At 41.1% G+C, this 20,184-nt stretch overlaps 1 protein-coding gene across 2 annotated transcripts; it reads right to left on the bottom strand.

The window, feature by feature from the left end:
• Positions 1–11,582: 11,582 nt before the first annotated feature.
• Positions 11,583–20,088, bottom strand: ubl3b (ubiquitin-like 3b). Of its 2 annotated transcripts, none has more exons than XM_034543635.1 (6): positions 19,891–20,088; positions 19,269–19,433; positions 16,030–16,138; positions 14,600–14,686; positions 13,930–14,007; positions 11,583–13,136 (listed from the first exon to the last, which is right to left on the bottom strand). In XM_034543635.1, exons 2-6 carry the CDS (start codon positions 19,293–19,295, stop codon positions 13,084–13,086), a joined length of 354 nt encoding a protein of 117 aa, XP_034399526.1. In that variant the 5' UTR covers positions 19,296–19,433; positions 19,891–20,088; the 3' UTR covers positions 11,583–13,083. The 2 variants fall into 2 exon arrangements, with proteins under 2 accessions (XP_034399526.1, XP_034399525.1); XM_034543634.1 differs by having other exon boundaries at positions 19,269–19,379; positions 19,891–20,086.
• Positions 20,089–20,184: the final 96 nt, after the last annotated feature.

Genomic DNA, 20,184 nt, shown 5'->3' with positions numbered 1-20,184 from the left:
AAGATCACGGTGGGCCGGGGGGATCAAGACTTGTGTGATTGTTCAGCTGACATGCTGTGAGGGCCCCCACGACAGTTTCGGCAAGCAAACAGGGATTTATTAACTGGATCACAGGGTTTTCTCTGGACTCTTTAATCTGATAATTGGCTTTAGATTCAAACAAGACATCTGAGCCTTAACAATCCTGCAGCTCTTGACCAGCTCTCTGCCAAACCCTCTCGTCACTTAGGAACCGCAGCAACTGGAGGGGGACTGTGAACACAAAGAATGTCCCCTTTCTCCTTTCCAGCCTCTGTGTTTTATGTTCCCTTGTTTAATTTTTAATTTATTGCTTCTTCACCCCGTCTCTTTTCATCTGTCTGTCCTCTATCTCTCCTCCTCATCAGGTCCAAACAGTGCATACATTTCCCACATTTTCAGTCTACATGTTGTTGCAGCAGCTTCATCTGTGCCAAAAATGACCTTTTCAGACGTTATATATTTTCCTGCCTGATAAATATCTCATCCTCCTTTTGAGCAGATACCCCTCCAGCCGTTGCTCCCTGGTTCTCCTGCAGGGCCTTGAGGGTACGTATTCAACCCGACTTCCCTTCGGCATGATGTCATTTTAGTTTGGCTGCATGAGCTGTTAGCGGAAAAGAAAAAAAGGAAAGACACAGTTAGCAAAAACAGAACTAAGGAATGCAAACTGCATGAAATCCATCAGGAGAGAGGGGGAGAGTGTGTCTCCTCATATCTTCAACTGGTCTGGGCAGAGAAAGTGGGTAGGAGAGAGTTTACTGCTGAGATTGGAAGTCATCCCAAAAGGTGGTCAGTCGCTCCGACCTCTGGCATCCAATAACAACCTTTAAACATCTCTTTGGATAAATGGAAAGGAAAAAGGTACATGTAGGTATATCAAGTGATATAGTAACAAGGATTATGGCCCCAAAGGCAAAATGAAACCACTCATCGTTATGAATTATACATCCCAAATTGCAGAAAAGCCAGGTCTCTGTAGAAGAATATTGGCCACAGATGTGTTATGTTAATAAGATAACAATTGCATTTGCCAATGTTTTTTTTCTCCATTGAAATGATATTGAAGAAAAACTGTACAAATATGGATGTAAACTGGCATAAACCAGAAACAAGTTAGAGCCAAAACCTGCAATCTGTTTTACTTTTTTTTAATCACTAATATAACTTTTGTTATCTTAATCATGACCCTGAACACATCTTGACCGCGAAAACAATGCTGTAATAGGGAAACTAACAAAAGTCTATGTCTCCAAGACCGTTTATGAAAAAATACTTCACACACGACCTCCCAGTGTGAAGAGAAGATCAGCGTCAAACTATTTAATAGGAACTTAAGAATGACAGACATGACCCAAGCGTAGGTTGGGTCATGTCTGTCTGTCACCCTCAGAGGGGAATAATTACTAAGAAGTGTCTCTCCATCTGTATTCAACAGGGAAGGAGTCTGCAGTGGAGACGGCCACGCAGCTGCTCTACATTGTGGAAAGGGAACATGTGTGAGCCTCAACAAGAACAACTGGCACCGTGGAAGCGAAGCCTTCATTACACCAACATATGGTTTGATTATTGAGACATCATCAAACAAGGCTCTGATAGAAAGACAACGCAGGCGACTGCAAGCAATCTGACCACATGAGACGGAATGGATCAAACTTTCTGAAGCCTTTTCTGTGAAAGAGGCGAGGAGAAAGAGCATTCGGGTCATTTGAGGGCTGGAACAAATCTGCTCCAAAGGACTCTGTAAACAGACCCAACCAAATATTTACAGCCTCAGAGCGAACATTCCCGTTGACACTCTTCTGTGTGAGTCTGTGCTTTGTGCTCCAAGACAGTTGAGTTTCATTGATGAGTTTGCAACTGAAAACATACTCTTACCTCCCACCTGCATATATCCCCATTTGACCCTTTAAGGATGTGAGCATGATCATCTGTCAGCTCCCAGTCTACTTGTACTGAGATGTTGGTTGTACTTTTCTCCCACTTGCTCACTCCAAACATATTTAATGGCTGTACATTTATTTAAGTGGTGTACATGCCGCCTGCATTTTTAATATAGAAAATATTGATTAGTGCTTTTCGAATGATTACTTTTTACATGTCTCAGTAATAACCTTTTTGCAGATTTCTCCTCCAAAAAGAGGTCTAAATAAACCTTTAAGTCACCTGAATACATCCAAGTTAAAAAGAGTAAGCTGTTCATCATGATGATGATCATCATGTATCAGTTCACCCAGCCCCTGAACACAACAATAAGCCACTTTGAGGATTGAAGCCTTTCAGTTTTTTCATTTGAATTTTTCTAATTTTAATCAACCAAATAATTTCCTCTTGGCTCAAGCAACAGGAGACGATCCAGAGGCAGCTTTAACAAACAGAGCAGTGAGGCTGCCAGATCTATTCTCTTTTCTGTTATTTGCAGCTGCTAATCCTCACATTTACAATACGCAATAATAATTTGCTGTTTGTTTTACACATCCTGCCATTCTCGCCAACAAACAATTTAAAGTTCCTAACGAGGGCTAAATGATCAGTGTGTGTGTTTAGTTGCTGCATTCCTTCAGGGAAATTAAAGCATTTTTCCACTGCTAACCTTTTTCCCCCAGATATCTACTACAGCGCTTTATTATCACTCTCACTCTGCCAGAGCTGTGCACGTGAATGAGGAGCTCAGCAAGCCAAAAGACTGCACTGGGAGTTTTTCATGGTTGTGAAAAAAATATAAAAAGTAAGAGAACGTGGCTTGTCTTGCTACATTCTTTCCTTCATCAGGAATTCACTGAGGTTTGGCCATGCACTTTTTACCGGAGCCTCTTTCTGTTCGCCTGGGAATAACAAGGCCGGTCTTTTCTTGTTCCTGTGTGCTTTTAACAGAGAAGCTGCAGAGCTGTTCGAGTGCACAGGGCAACTCCACACCCACAGTTTAATCCTTTAAATGCTGCATATCACACAGAAACAAAGCGGGCCCCCACTCCCAGTGTCCGAAACAGAACCCTGAGAGCCGTGGGATTTATCTTCCTGAGAATAATGCTCTATGCAGATTAGCCACAAGCTTGGGTTCAGGGTTTTGTCCCCCTGACTGGTCCTCCTTTCAGCTGCGGACAGATTGATGAAGCAATGACGCTCATAATTAGATTCAAGCATGGCACATCTCTGCTCTGTACTCAACTGGAGCTTATTGTTTTTGACCAGCATTTAATCCACGACTGATTGGGATCTATAAATTCAACAGACAGAAGATGGCAGAGATTTACAGCTCCAAAAAGACTTGAGGGCAAAACATTCCAGCCACAACTGTTTTATTGTAAACGTATCTCAAGGTTATCAGCAGCCACATGATCAAAAAGCCCACAGGACATGAGTGCGTGAGAATCTGGGATGATCACAAAAGCTTTGCAAACACACGAGTGTCTGTTTATAATAAGCGGTAGAATCCAAAACACCACATGCAAAGCCAAGGCAAAATCAACTGTGTTTGACACCAATGATCCAGTCCAAGGCGACTTTGAAAGAAATGTCCTGTACCAGCAAAACCAGTAAACCACGTCTCAGTTGTCTCCACCTGCCATACTCTTTATTGACTCAACGATTGTGTGTATTTTCTCACACATTCTACATTGACTATCCTCTCCGATCTCACTCATTAACTTGTTATGGAGATATAGATTGTGAAACCCCAATTATAAATGACAACCTGTTGAAATCCTTTTCGATCCATCCAACAGCTATAAATGCAAACGTGTGGTGGCTCATGCCGGCAGTGGGACCGGTGACAACAGTCTGTAAGAGAAGGAGGCACATGAGGTGGCTGCGGTGGCCAAAGCCGATCTCAGTGCAGGCGAGGCTGGGCTGCAGCTGTGTGTCCTCACGTTCAACTCCCATCTAGATCGAGATTAGTAACACCATTACTCGGCTTAGGTACACTAGTATATACACTCACATAAGATTGAGCTATTTATTCTATTCATGCATCTGCAGAATCTAGACATCTATTAACAATATATAAGCAGCCGAAATCACTGAACCGTAACCATTAATTAACAATTAAATGAATGAGTGAAATGATTCGATGCAAATTGTAATAAAAAAGTATCTTGTTATATCTAATTTTATTCCCAACAGTGGGAACATAGTTCACTGCAATGTAGTTTGATTTGATCCTGATAATTAATTAAAATACTCTTCAATTGATCTCGTGGTTTTCCAGAATTATTGAAAGCTTCAGAAAAAAGAAGTAAGTGGACATTGAGTTGATTTAGTCAAAATCAATTGATGTGTGATTGTTCATATACTGTGATATGTATTATGTCAACAAACCTGTAAAACATAGATCATGATATTTGATGTATCCCGGAACTGGCATAAACAAAGCAGGTTTAAAATCATTCAAAAGAAGTTTTGCAAATGTTTTATAAGAAAGAAAATTCATCATTGAAAGTTTCAAGCCTTTTGCACCTGTAACCCAACAACCATCAGTGGCTGACTGCTGGTGTTAAGTCTTCATGAGTTTCACTGAGAGATGTTGAATGGGAACCTTTCATTGAGTCAACGTATATTTCTCTGTTTCCCATCATGTCGGGGACATTTTATGTCTCTTCGAGCTCCTCTCCTGCATACAGTATCTGTCTGTCACTGTCTTCTAATGCGGGGGCCATGGATCCAGAAAGTGTGGGTGAGTTATGAGCCTGTGACTTGGCAGGGTGTTGAACAGAGCGACGGTTCACCGACTCCACCGCAGAACCAAAGGAACTCCACTGATCCGCCAAGTCCCAGATGCCCTCTAGTCACCCACGACAAACACCCCGAGGACACGTGAAAACCTGTCATTAGGTCCGCTAATCTTTAGATTTTTTTTTCCACGCTACACAACCATTATTACATTTTGCACGATCTCACCCAGTATGAACTAAACCAGGAATGTGTGTTCTTTTCCAGCTGCCTGTTACAACTCCAGATTGTAATATGAAGCTTCATTGGTGCAGTTTGAGGGATACGTGCATTGCTCAAGGTGACTTCACATCTTTCCAGTGATTATGAAGATACAAAGCAGCAACATCAACCTGGTTAGCTACCTTGGAATTAGGCATAGATTTTCTTATTGTATATTTAATATATGTTTTTGTATTGTTGCATAAATCAAGACACGTGGCGACTTTAGGAAATTATAAGGGGCATTTGTCCCTATTTCCTGACATCTTCTTGGTCCTACTTGTACTCTACAGTGTCCTCAGATTACATTTGCACAGAAGCAAAAGCAGTGCAGTCTGTTCAGGACACAGTCTACAAGCTCTTTCCCATCTAAATCATATCTTTCTCTTCCTGTATATAAAACAAAAATATGGAAACAGTGATTGAGTGGAAGCACCACAAGCAGTGTGAACCTGCTGCCCATGAATCAGACACCATAACAATGGACTCCACCTGACCTTTCCTTGTTGCTGCTCTCAGCACCAGAGCTGCTGCCGCTGTCGGTGCTGCCAGGTGGTGTGAGTCCCCAGCAGGGCGCAAGAAAAGATCAGAGCTGTTCAAAACAATACAAGGCAAAAGCCAAATAGCAATCAATTCAAAGTATTTGTCAGAGTATTGTTTATTACACGTGGCCGTTGTATCACAGAGGGGATCAAACTGCTTGATGAAGAACATGGATGATTTCATGTGATAGTTACCGAGTCGTGTTTCTTTTAAAGTCGCCCGGACACCATGTGACAGACAGATGGAGGGTGAAGTCGTGACTCACACAGACACGAGCTTCAGCACTGCAGCGACTGATCATGGTGAAGGTTTGAAAGACAGCCGAGAGCACAGAGACAAGCTCAGAAGACCCACCACTGGCTTACCAGTTAAAGCCTAATATTGATGAATAGACTGGTTTCCTCAGCCAGCCCTCCTGCACAGCTTTCCCTCATTGTGAGGCCTTCACAAAGAGACGTGGGATTTATTCCACCCTTGTTTCTTCATTCCTCCAAGTTAAGGTTTCTCTCACTGTCGTCTTTCTCTAACTTTGTCTGTAACGCCGGGAAACTCCAAAATGTATCCAACAATGTTATTCAAGTGGAGCAGGGTAGAAAGCTAACATTGCAGCTTTGTCTGTGCGCCTGAGTGTTTCCCGGCTCTCCATTATCTGATACTCTCTCATTGGGTTGCAAACGGTGTCAGATTCAACTGGGTCAAGGCGTGTAGAGGCAGAAATGCTCCAACTGTGCATGGAGAGGGAGAATAAAAAGACAGCTCTCTGACAACCTGGGTGCGTACACACATTTATTAACCTCCAAATGCTGAGCTCCTGTGGTCTCTTTGTAAAACAAGAGATGTAAAGGTTGCTGCAGCAGCATGTGCAACATATTTGCTGCGCCCCACATGGTAAATGGCTCGTGGGAGCAAGGCCAGGTATCTTAATCCCCATCACCCTCGGGATTCCCCACCAAGAGATCCCATTAGTGAGGATAAAAGCTGTAATGTAGTCCGGAGAGGCTCGGTGGACTTGTGGTGCGCTGCAACCCCCACAGGCCAGCGGTGACCTCCATCTGATCCCTCACTAACCGGAATTACAGCTCCGGCTCCAGCAGGCAGTGTAAAAGAGCAATGAACTGTAAAGCATTTTGATGTCTTAATGAACAACATACACACAGCAACAAAGTCCAATAAAGGGCACCTATTTGAAAGGAGCAGCCTTACTTGCAGATACCATAGAAACTGCTTCAAACACTTGAAGGCTTGCGGTGTGGGGGCGAAGAGGTATTTCAACATTTACTGACACACTGAGCGATGCCACGATGTTATAAAATTGCAGAATGTGTGGCTCTGTTTGTCTGAATGTGTTTTTCAGAGAGTAAAACGCAGTCTCCGTTGTGGAAACTGAAGAATCTGAAGGGAGAACACTTGTCTACATTCTTCTCAGACATACAGTACAGCACATAGCCCTGGGTCAGCATCTGGTGTCACTGAGCAATAATCACACACAATGTGAACATGTTAAGGAATTCAACGACTAGATCAGGAGATCTATTCACTTTAATGATGTCTGGAGAGCGATCAGAGCGGGTGTCAGAGCGTGAAATCAGAAGAAATCAGAGACACCTGAACATAAAATACAAACCTTCCTCCTGATGGTAAACAAGGATGAAAAGAAAAGCTCTGACTACATGCAATAAAAGACGAAGCAAATGGAGTCCGTTAATGATCCATTTTCATGATTGCCAAAATGAAAATGATTGTAGAGTTAAAGTAAAAAACATAAGACGGGAAACAACCCAGGGCCGAGCAACAGGGAAACACTGATTACATAAAATATAATGATTGCTATTATAGGCAGAATTCAGATTTCAGATCCAAGTTGTTACATCAACACAAACAAAACCGGTCTGTCATCAGTTGTTTGTAACGAGTGAGGACGACTTTTTCTGGACTGCATTCAGTCCACATTCTGACCTCAGTTCTGTGTGTAATTACTTTAGTATGTTTTCCTTCATTGAATATTCTGCGCTCTTCATTTTAAGTATAAATAGAGGAAGAAAGTCTGGTCAGAAGCCAGTGCCCTCGAGTGAACACTTGTCCCCACCAAACAATGAGAACACGGTTTTCTGAGCCAATAAATCACCAAAGAAATGTTACTGTAAAAGTAAAGATATGTGAATGGCTATGCATCTTGTGAACTATGTGCTTGAACAGAGATACTACGATCTCTGTTCAAGCACGAGGACAAGAAACATAAATACAGAATAGTCATTCATTTCAATACAAATATTTTTTTAATATCTTTTTTTTTAAATGAAACATACAATATAGCTTTTGAGCTTTGACTTATTATACTTGTATATTATAATATTTGTTTGTAACAGTTTAGATGATAGTCCACAACTTACAGTGTAATTACTTTGTGCATACATTAGAAGTATCAATACAATACTTACTGGGTACCTAAACGGGGAGAACGAAGCCCCATCTCGCCGATGGCCCCTTCCCCACTTCTGGATCACACCCATCTTCAAAAGCGGTCTTCTTTTTACTCACAACTACACATCTGTAAAGTTTCGTGACTGCCTCTTGTATGGGTCACACCTGGCAAAGTATTCAAAACTGCCTGGCTGTTCCCTCAGTGAGTGTCGACATTGTACCATAATGACACACACAGACTCACACAAGGTGAAACAAATATTGGATATATGAGCAAGAGGGTTAAAGTTCAAGGTGCAGTGTTCAGTAGTGGTATATCCCAATTGAATTCATACTGCATGAAACATTACATACTTTGAGATGGCCACTGCAGCGCATACTCTGGTAAGAAGAAAATGTAAACAATTTGTAACGCAGCCTTAGTGCTAGATAAGACCGACGATGTACAGAGGTCAGGTCACCACCCCTGACAGCCAGTCTCACTGAGTCTCACTTTGTTGGACTTGTGGTTACAGATATGTTACTTGAAGGTGAAATAATCTGTTACTGTAGTGTTGAGGTAATACATTAATTCTTCCTGAGCCATAAGCTTTGGTCATATTGTCGCAGAAAGCAACACTGATATCAGTAAATGTGTTGCCTATAGATTTCCCCACAACCCTGCTCGTCAGTAATACTACGAAAACGAAATATTGGTGGATGGGCTCTGGACTTTTCTTTCCATCTCTGTCTCTTAAGCACAAAGCTGTGGGTTTTTACAGTTGCACATCACAAGGAACTGAGAGGCCATCTGGTAAAATAAACGGCAAAATAAAAAGAGGTTAACTGACCTTCTGTTACAGCTTTGTTATGGAAACACTGCAGCTGTAACACCTCCTCCTCCTCCTCTACACACACCTGGTCAAAAGTCCACGTCCTGGTTATGATCCCTTCATCTGGAAGCAAAGAGTCACATAAACAAGTGTCGTTCTCCCCAATTAGGAGCAGAAAGGAGGTCCTGAGATGAAGAGAGACAGCAGCAGCTTCTGGAGTCAGCATGAAAGCTGCTCATTTGCGAACAGCCTGCTGGGTTAATTCAACCCCTGCATGAGTGTGTATGTTTTCACACTGGCCTACTGAACTCTTTCATTTTGTGCCATCAGAGGACCTCTGTTGTGGACAAATAGACCAAAAGGAATGCACACATGAGAATACACATGCAGAGTAATGACCGCACATGCACACGTTATCAAGTATATTGAGTTTACACATATAATAACTTGTTCTGTTTTTACTTTTTACGTCAGATTCTTGTAATGTCAAGTTAAGAGTCAGGGGTGTCAGTAGCCTTTTCTACGTGCTTGCCTTTGTGTGTGTGTGTGTGTGTGTGTTCGGTTTAGAGTAAAGCTGGTGTGTCCACAGCTGGTTTTAATATTGGAGGAACTGGCAAATATGAAAATTGTTAGAAGCAGTGAGGGGAAAAAGTGATTTAGAGCTGAAAGCCATAACAGAAAATAACATATATCATGACCCCTTGTTGACTCAGGCATTCACATATCTATAGTCTAAGCCTGCTAAGATTTCAAAGATGATTTACATCTGTCAAGTTTATATTTCATCCAATACACTTTTTGCTCAGAGCAAGACGAGAAAATCGATATCAATCTCCAATGTCCGTACGTTAAATATGAAGCGACAGCCAGCAGTGGGTTAGCTTGGCTTAGCTTAGCAGAAAGCCTGGTAAGTGGGGACATAATTAGCCTGGCTCTGTCTGAAGTTAACAAACACACAAGCTAGCACAGCTCACAGATGAACATGTTGTATCTCAATTTCCAGTTGTCATGCTAAGCTAAGCTATCCGCCTTCTAGCTGTAGCTTTAACATACAGACACGAGTGTCATCAATCTCAAGGCAGCAACTCAACTAATTCCTTTGTCTTTGAACATCAAGTTCAACTGACCTTGGAAAGTTGATAATCAAACAATCTCACCTGAATGGTCTTTTCTAGCTGTTTGGGAGGTTTTGATCATCAACACTTAAACTTCATCAAAAACGGACCTCCAGGTGAGATTGTTCATTAGCTGCTGTTTCCAGTCAAGAGTAGCGCTTGATTTATGGAAATATTAAGGTCACTTGAATCAAAAGTGATGAAAAAAATGTGATCAAACTGCAGATCATTTACTCAAAGACTAAACTTAAGAGTTTGAGTTTAAATATCATGCACCATTATATTTCCACTTCATTACATCTCGTAAGGAAATATTGAATAGTTATACTGCACTATATTTATTTATAAGCTATTGTAACCAGTCTCAGGTTCAGATACATGCTAAACAAATGTTACATTCCAATAACGTGAGTATTAACGTCTTGATCATTATTGTAGTATTAGAAATGTGCAGTAGTAATGCCAATTTATGCAACATCTAAGTATCTTAAATATATTTTGCAGTTAATACTTTTGAGTTATTTTCCTTCAGTAAAATACTAAATGAAAGAATTGTACATTGTACCTAATTAAAAACTTGATTAACTTGAATAATTAACCCCTCCACAGATCAGACCTCATAAGAGTACTTTTCAACCAGACTAGAGTAGATTTCAACACAAGCACTACTAAAGTACTGTTTAACTCATGTGAAAACACTTGCAGTTCTACTTGAGCAGCATTCTTAAACTCTAAACTGCTGCCAGAGTTGGAGTTAAGCCCTCCATATCAGGACTACAGGGAGGCAGCTGAGCGTGCATACAGCTGCAGGGACAGACTGAGTATGGGTTGGCCGGCAACACACCCAAGAAACTGGCTGCACGCGTGCTTGGAGTCATGCCGACCGCAGAAAGCAATTCATCCTGCAGCCGCTCTCAATGTGGTGTACTTAAGTAGCAAAGATCAACAGATTGCCTCCCTGGACTCTCATTTAAACACCACTTATCACTTCTGGATGCTCCTGTTTAGACTTTCCCATAAACACGGATAATAGAAAGCAATTCAGATGAGAGCGCAAGGGGAAAAGGTGAAGGGATATAGAACGACAAGTCATTTCAACACAATTGCAGGTTTTGGAAGTGCAATATGTTGAGAGAGATGTGGGTTGACTGCACTTTTCCTGAGCTACACTGCCAGTGTCAACTGGAAACCTGGACTTCTTGCAGCTACACGTCAGGAGCAGATTCCTGAGGCAGACGGGAGGAAAGCTGCTGAAACTCTGTTCAACAGAAAGTTACAACCCAATTAGAATGACAGAAGAGCACTGACTTCACATCATGCATCATCAAAGTGTCTCCAAATACTACTTGAGTCCTTTCAGCTTGCAGTGTTTCAGGTCGTTTGTCAGGCGATTCATAAAAACTTGTAGACAGCAAGTGTTTTGGTCAAGTCAAATGATTTACTCATTGTCCTACTTTAACTTGTATCAGTGCATCAGGTACAGACAAAATACTAAAGGTATAATTCTCCCATCCACTCCATCAGACCCCAACCATTAAGCGCAGACACCGCCACCTTGAGGAAGATACATAAAACTACATGTACACTGATAACTAAAGTTGGAAAGGGTCTGTAACTGATTTCATACTAATGCTTGACCAGTGAGTGGTATGATCCCCACTGCCAAATAATGTCATATTTAATGTACAAATAATGTAATTTAGTTACCATTTCAGAAATAGTCAAAAAGGATCAGGAGATGTTGCATTATTTAAAGATTTTTTAATTTATAATACAAGCTTTTATGTAGACCACATTGCATTTTAGTTTTTACATTTAATCATACTGGGCATAACTTTATAGCAGTGACATTGATTGACAAAAACACAAACCAAAGAACACTCAATGGAAGGAATCAAAAGGTTTCCGACTGTTTCTGAAGAAACCGCAGCCCATCAACACTCCCAGCGCATCACTTTTCTTTTGTTTAAAGACCACATGCCCTCACCAGTCCTCATACAGTATGCCACGTGCATCACACACCCTCAGACACACTCATACACAGACTCACCCACACTCAAATTTAACAAATACCTATACACAAGATAAAAATTGATATATTTAAATTTCAATATTAATGATATTACTAAATTCCACAATAAAAGGCAAACATGAAGTACAGACGGCATCCAAAAGAAAAGGAGGTGGAATACCACCAAAATAATTTCCTTATGACTCTTCATCCAAGTGGCAGAAACTCTCCCCGCCTGGTGTCCAGTAGGGTGGGGTGGGGTACACTGACGACACTCCTCCCTTCCATCTTCAACCGCTTCTTTTGTCTGCGTTTAACTGGCCCACCATGTTGGCTCCGGTGACAAGGGAACACCGACAGCCTAGTCAATAAAGTCAAAGCCAGAGGTGCGAAAACGACACCCGATGACCCACCGAATCCTCCGACTCCATCTTTTACAAGCCGAGAATCTGTTCCCGTTTCTCATGGACCTGAACATCCCCTCAAGTGTTTACTCTAAATAAAAGTCTTTTCACCATGGGTCCATTTCCAGGAACAAACAGGTGTACTCTAATAAAAGAAACGCCACTGGTGCTGATACAGACCGACCGGTTCGGTTAGTGAGAAACAGTCTCATGAGGAGGATGGCACATTTCTACCACGTGGGGCATTCAGGTCTGTTCCTCTGACCAAATACATTTAAAAAAGCCATTGGGGAAAAGATGGACAATGAAACACAATAAACATTTCTGAATTAACAAACTGGTTAAGTGCAATGAGAGGGTTATCACCATTCAGTAAGACCTGGGGAAACATCCATGTGACAAGTAGGGAAAGGTAATAGCCAACACATCCTTTATAGCAACTGTGTCCATGAAGAGAAACGACTTCCCTGTTTTTTTCCACTACGTACGACAACTCTTTAAAACGTGTCCAGCAGCAAACAGGTCCGCGAGGGGGCGTAAGGTAAGTTTAATGTCATAATCTTTCAATAAAAAGGAACTACAAATGGCAAATTCTGCCGACCGTAAATGTTTTGGGGCGAATATATTGGCACAAAAAAAAGCCTCAGATTGGACAAGCGTTCAACCAAAGCTGGTGACGGTCCAACCAGACTTCCTGTGATTTTTTCTAAATCCACAGCTGACAGGATGACAGGCAGAAGAGAACACGGGGTATTCATGTATGTATATATATATATATGTTTGTGTTATGCGTCTGTGTGAGGTTGGGGCAGGGGGTCGTTTCTGTTGCTTTACAAGAGGAGACAGCAGTTGCTTTCTGTGGTTTTTTCTCGGTTCCTTTGACCTATAAAAGACAGGACAGCAGAGACAAGAGGTGAGATGAAAAACAACCAGCTAAAACCAGAGAAAAAGCACACACATGCCTCGACAGACTTTTTGCGTGGGATGAGGTTGAGGTTAACAGCAGTAGAAGCAAACGCCCACTGCATAATGTATGCGAAAGGTCAGACATTTGGACATTTGAAGCAACTTTTCAACTACTGCTCTGCGCCTGAGCAGGCACATCGCACTTAAAGGGTTAAATACACCCTTAAATCCTGCTAGAACCCTCTCGCTCAGCATATTCAACAAAAAGGCAACACAGGACTGAGGGAGCGAAGTGCAGCACATACAGTAGCTGTAGCTCTGCTTTTTGTCGTCACCCAACTATCTTGTTACGCTCTGAATACAGACGTTATCAGTGGGCTCCAGTGTTGCATCTACTACTACTAAAGAGGTATTAATCTTGTTCACGTGCAAAGTCGATTGTCCGCAGGAGATTATCAGGAATGCTAATGCTAACGCTACCAGCAGCCATGTGTGAGAGGCACAAAGTGGAGCTAAAGGTAGGACCCTACTTGACCTTGTGTTTGCTTGAAATGTTGCTGTTTAACTGAGCAGCTGTAACATAACCGTGTCCAAAGTCAGCTTAACTACTCGACTTGTTTTAGGCGGAGTTCAGCCCTATTCTCTGTGTATATATATTGATATACTGGCCTGGAGCAAAATCCCAAACGGTACCTCGTGCTGTATGATAACAACATGATAATTCTGCCTGCAATTCTACTAAAAATAAGAGACAAAGACAAGATCCTCACCATGAGAGTTGGGCTCTGGAAGAGTCTCTCTGGCAACCAAGTGCATGACGGTTGTTCGGCCTGGTGGCAGCTTCAGAGCTTTAAACAAAGAAATAAACCTCATGATTCATTATTCTTAGCTACATTTTCCAATATATATATATATAATATATATGAAAATGACAATTACATGATGGAAAATGAATGCGTTTGATAAGGTTTTCAGCGGTGTTGCTGCAAGGACAATACTTCAGACAAATTCAAACTGGCAATCTCAGAAGGCTGTAAGGTGAACGGAATCTTGACTCCAATAGCATCCGTAGTTACTATGACAACAGATTTGTTCATTTGATCGTATCCTGCATCTGTGTAAATGCATTAGGGTATACTGCTGTGCTTGTAGTTAGTGCACCAGTCCATGTGTTTACATTTTGTGAAATTAACTAATTATTTTAGTCATCTTGGCCATTTATTGATTACAATATGTTAGTTTTTATTAAACTACAGTTGTACCTGTAGCTCTTCATCTCTATTGTTTAGCATGAATATGATAAACCAAACATACCCAATGCAATTACAACAACCAATTGCCTGTCAGCCTCAGGAGAGCTTTATGAACCCCCAGCTTAAACCTTACGAGTTGTTTGTTCATTTATAGGATAACGGTGCCTTTGTTAAGAGGTGGTCTTACCTCCCAGGGTAACGTTGCCATGAAGGAAGCGTCCCTGGAAGATGAGGCGCAGTATACTGGGACTGCTCACCCTCTCCTCCTCCCATCCTGTTGATACGCAGAGAAACAAGTATTTCACTCATTATGGCCCAACCGATACTAGATCTTTGAGGCCAAAACTGATATTGAGAAATCAAATCTGAAAACAGTATATTGGCCCATTTCATAAACCAACTTTGGACAAGCTACTTAGAAAGTGTAGTAAGCTGAGCAACCAGTTACTCAACATTAAATAAAGCTTCACTACACTGAAGTTAGTCCCCAGTTAAATGTAGCTAGCTAAGCTACAGCAACGCGGCAAAAGTAGTGACGACAGCACTATTACTACCGTAGTAAGAACATCAAGGCCATTTAAAAAAATTTTTTTTACATTGAACCATTTCCAAGTCAAACTCTATCAATATAAAATATATTATATAAATATACAGTCCTAATGTGCTGTAAACTACATAACTTAATAGATGTAATATGGTAGCAATTACAACGTGTATTATACACATTGTATACACCCTAAATTCTAACATCCTTGCATCTTACTGCCAAATAAATATCCAGCTGCCTTGCACTAATGTACAGAATACTACAGCTTCTGAGGCATATTAATAAAATTAAACAGTGCATGTTCATGGCCGTATGTAGAGGCCTACAGCCAGGATGACTTCCTCATGATCGATTCCCCTCCGTTCTCACCCTTGCAGGTGAACACAAGCTTGTCTTCCCTGCAGCGTCGTAGGCATCAGTCCAAGGAATGGCTACACAAACACGTGCGTGTGTGGCGATGGCGTCACTTACTGATCCTTAGCAGTTTTATTTCAGCCCTCTCTGCTGCGGTTGAGCTTCAGAAATGCAGCTTGTGTAGATGCTACCTCACTACTTGATCAATAAAAGAACGAAGCTCCTGAAAAGCTATTTGATGAAAGAAACAGCGACACTAAAACCACTCGACTAAGAAATGTAGTTAAACTAGTAACAGCGCTACCTGTAGTGTTGATATTTACCAACACCGCTATAAACATATAACATTAATAATCTCGATACAGATCACTTCTATTTGTTTGGTTTGAACATTTTGACCAAGATACTAAGCAAATATCTTCCAGTTTACCAAATCAACTGTAATTGTTTCTGAATTATTTAAAAATGAGTTTGTCATCTCAGTTTTAAAAAGGTTTACATTACAGGTATTCAGAACAAAGAAAACTGTCACAGCAAAGGAAAAGGAACAATTAACCAGCTAATTATTATTATATCAATGTGATACACAATATTATTAGAAAAAAACTGTGACTGAATTTGAAGGACTGCTTAATGAAAAGTAATACAATCTGTGAAATATATACACTGAAAAACGCACATGAAAAATACTGCAAACTGAATCCTCTAAAACGTACCTGCAGGCCAGTTCTCAAACACATGTTTGGCGATGTCTGTGGCTGAGTCATTTGGGGAGAAAGTGAAGTCCTGCGTTTTCCCACTGACCAGGATAAGGCGGAGGTGCACCTAAAACAACAAACAAAAACAGCTTAATCCATAGACATTTTCTAACGACCAACCCCCAAAAAAACCCCACCAAACTGCCATTAAAGTTCTTCTTATAGGGCGTGGAGGAATCCCTCAACTTCCTCTAACCTCCTCAGTCATGAGGTGACCTTCAGAAGGCTGTGAAGAGACGGGCATTCCAGTCTAATTAGATTTATCCACACCAGATCTCCACCCTTTGACTGGGCGACTTCATTCACTGAGGGCTTACACTGAAGTGAGCCCCTGTTGCCAGAGACGACAACAGATAAGGGTGGGGCTGATGGGGGAACACTGGCCCTTTAGTTCCAGGGTGCTGCGAGCTCCTCTCCGGGCTGTCGGCCTAATGCGATAACCCCAGGTGTCCCAGACAGCTCTGGGCCATGTTATTAAATTTACATGGCCAGTGCGTAGCCCGAAGGGGGACTGTGCATATGTGTGGGAGGGTCTTTAACAGCGGGGCTTCCTCTAAATGTTATCCTCCTGACAACTACAAAAAAATAACAAAAAACAAACATGCCTTAAAGGCCTTATTATTACACTAACATCAGGAAATCCACGTTGTTCTAGAACAAGATTTTAAAAATATCACAAACTGTAAAAAATTCCAAAACACGTTGTAATATATCTGACACAATAAATTGATTCGTTGATTTTGATTTGTTGCTTTTCTTTGTCTTGTGTCTTATTTACAGAGAAAAAAAAATCAATATAAAGACATCACATTGGCTTTATAGCCCAAATAATTGTAGAAAATGGTAATAGATACTCAAAAAAATGTGGTCACAGCTCTATATTGTAGTAAAAAAACCAGTTAGCGTGTAATTATGATAACTAAGGCAACAGTTTGTTTAGCTACGTTGCATTGCAATGAGACTGACTGAGGTGGAAGTGCAGACTTTCAGCTTTACGTATGCGTACAATTTAAGGACAATAATCTTCAACTGTAGGACCAAACAGTGGATCTTGTTTGTGCCAAACAGTGACTCTCTTGACCTGCCAAATCAATCAACTGACCTCAGGCTAATCAAGATGAAGACCAGCCTGATGACAAAATACATCTGAAATATGCAGTACCGACCATTTCCAATGTGGATGTTGGAGCATCACTAGGTGGGTCATAGATTGTAGGTACTTCTGGTAAGAATAACGCCCGCACACTGACTCCAAACCACACATGTATTTAAATAAACATGTTGGACTACACCCATACTCTAAATACACTGTATGAATAGGCCGAGACGCTCTTTGATGGCAGCTGTGGTAAACCATCCAGCCATAATCATGAAAATCATCATTGTTGACAGAAAGATATGATGTATACGTGGAGATTGTTGCTGACCATCATGTACAATATCCTTTCCCTTTATTTCCTTTCATGTAATTTACATCTGTTATATATATATATATATATATATATATATGAGATTTTTAAAAATACATAGTAGATTTGGTCAATTTAAATAAACTGTTTTACCCCTTCCTAATAGATGTCAAGCATACAGTAATAGCAAAGAATTTGCTGTCATAATTTAACATTTCTATACATTTTCCCACTTATTCTATACTGTATATATATTGCAGTCAGCTCATGGCCAGGATTGTAACATCACTTTTACCTGAACTATTGATACATTTTGAACCTTAAGTCATTTGATTTATGCTGCAGCAAGTCCTTTTCCTTATTAATCCATCATCTCTAATCAATTATGCTGCTACTCCAAAAAATTACTTTGGAGGAGAAGAAAGAAAACACCCCATCAACTACTTTCTACTGGGAAGTCTCTGCTCAAGAGTCAGAGTTGATGGACGGGATTCATATTTCCCGACATTTGCCCTAGTTTCTTCAAAAAGGTTGGACATGATCTTTCTTTGAGTTCACAAATCACAGAAGAGAGAACAAAGCGACTTAAGCATGAGGAGTGACGTCAGGGGGACCGGGAGGGACAAACCCACTCTCTGATCTGTTTACAAATACAATCCTCCTCCAGTGGTCCTCTGCCCTCCCCCCTATGAACTGAATAACCTCAATGTGACGTTACATACCCATGTCATCATTAAAGAGCTTTGGCCCCTTTCCCAACTCGAATACTTTCATCCCCAACAAAAATAAAAACTGCCTGATTAACCCATGGCAACATCCCGCATCATCAAAAATGTTCTTGAGGTTTACAAATCCAAAGAAAAACTCTAAATTCTTTAAACACTGTTAAGAAGTATTGTAAGTTAATAGAGCTGCCAAAGGCGTATCCATTCTTGAGGAAACATTCTTTTAAAGATATTTTAAAACATTGTTCTGACAGCATATAATTAAAAACACCCATCACAATGTATTGTCTCTCCAACAGCCCAAATCCTGAACGATTTTCAGTTCAGTTTGTATTTAAATCAAACTGAGAAAAACAGCAAATCTACACTTTGTGAAGTCATAACCAAAACATTTGGAATTCTTTCTTGTTCTTTTTTTTCAAACGGATTATTTGACTATTTTTTTCCCAGAACTAAATGTTTCCATATTACTCACATTAGCACACAAATAACTGATTGTTTATTTGACAAATAAATCGCCATTTCAGCTGGTTACATCTTTACAAATACAAAAATGTGCTATCTTTTCTTTGTGAAACATCAATATAATGTGAATTATTTCAGGTGAGAAAGCAAGCGATCAGATGTCATAATAAAAAATGTGAACATATATATATATAACTTCTATAATTTCTAATCCGTTTCTAAATAACTGTTTAGAGTGGGAGGCTGTGGTCAGGATTTAGAGGGTACAATCAATTGGCGTCTAAACCTTGAAAGGAAAGTAGGGCAACGTTTTAACTGAGATTAGACAGATGGTGTTCACAGGAACAGCAGTCACTGTCCCAGTTTGTGGAGGTTGGCTAATCCATGACACCCCCTCCGACCCCCAAAACCCTAAATTATTTTGACTTTGAGTAAACATGAACGTACCGATATCATCACAATATTAAAATGCATTATGTTTTAGTACCATGCAGCAGCACTAAGTGTGACAGGCGACAATGCAAACACGAATTATCACCTCGGCTTTGTGTCGCCGTTGGAGCATCATTTCCTAAAAAGGTGTCAGACCCTCACTCACCATATCTAGGTCCCTCGGAGTGGTCATGGCTCAGCGAGGAGGAAGGCCGTGGACGTGGATCAGAGAGGACAGAGCCGGTGTGCTTCAGCTGCTGGAGACGGGGTCCGAGCCCTGACACAAACGACACAACACTGTGAAGCCGCTTCCCACCGCCTGGCACCACAACTAAAACACAAGGCACGATTCAGCGGGCTAACGCTAAGGTTACAGCTACTATCACAACACTGTCAGTCAGACGAACACATGATTGAATGGTTATCTAAGTAGTGACGACAACGGCTCACCTGGGTTTAGCTAATTAAAATAAAAACGTAGAGATTAGTAACGTGGGTAAAGTCTGTCCAGCACTAGACGTTCAGCTCGGTAAGCTAGCGGGCTAACACTAGCTAGCTAGCTGCTAGACTGGTCGCTAGCTGCGGTGTGACGTCAGTAATAAAACAGCAGGTACTTCATCTCACCCGAGGACAAAAAAAACTGCACCAAGTTTCGTGCTGACAGATTGTCGAAAGCTACGAAATCTGAAGGCTCCTGCTGTCGTTAGCGTTAGCTGCCGTGTTAGCTTGCGCCGATCCTAGCTGGCTAACTACAGGTGTAACGGAAACGTTTGTGTCCTCGAGCTCACCTGCATCTGACGACTCTGATGAAATGTTGCATTCAGTTGAGTTGACGAATCAGCGTAGAGCGTTTTTTACGAGAAGAATATCGAGTGGAGATGTATCTCGTTGCCTTATTTTTCTTCTTCTTCTTCTTCGGGTTGAGGATATCGTTGACTGTGGTATCAGTAGCTAAAGGACGGAAAGACGCCGGATGTCAGCTGGTTGTAAACACAGAGAACGACCGCAATTACTTCTGGGAGTTGAAGTCCATATATTTCGCTGCTTTTTTTAGATAAATTACTTTAATAATCTCGCAAAGG

The sequence above is a fragment of the Cyclopterus lumpus genome, chromosome 10, assembly GCF_009769545.1.
Source record: "Cyclopterus lumpus isolate fCycLum1 chromosome 10, fCycLum1.pri, whole genome shotgun sequence".
NCBI lineage: Eukaryota > Metazoa > Chordata > Actinopteri > Perciformes > Cyclopteridae > Cyclopterus > Cyclopterus lumpus.
The sequence above is the reverse complement of the archived record's forward strand: the minus strand, read 5'-3'. Positions and strand labels throughout refer to the sequence as shown.

Coding starts and splice junctions, on each gene's coding strand:
- ubl3b (XM_034543635.1), bottom strand. CDS start 19,295: ATGACCACTCCGAGGGACCTAGATATG. Junction 16,139..19,268: donor CTCCGAGGGACCTAGATATG/GTGAGTGAGGGT, acceptor TTGTTGTTTTAG/GTGCACCTCCGCCTTATCCT. Junction 14,008..14,599: donor TGGCAACGTTACCCTGGGAG/GTAAGACCACCT, acceptor CTTTGTTTAAAG/CTCTGAAGCTGCCACCAGGC.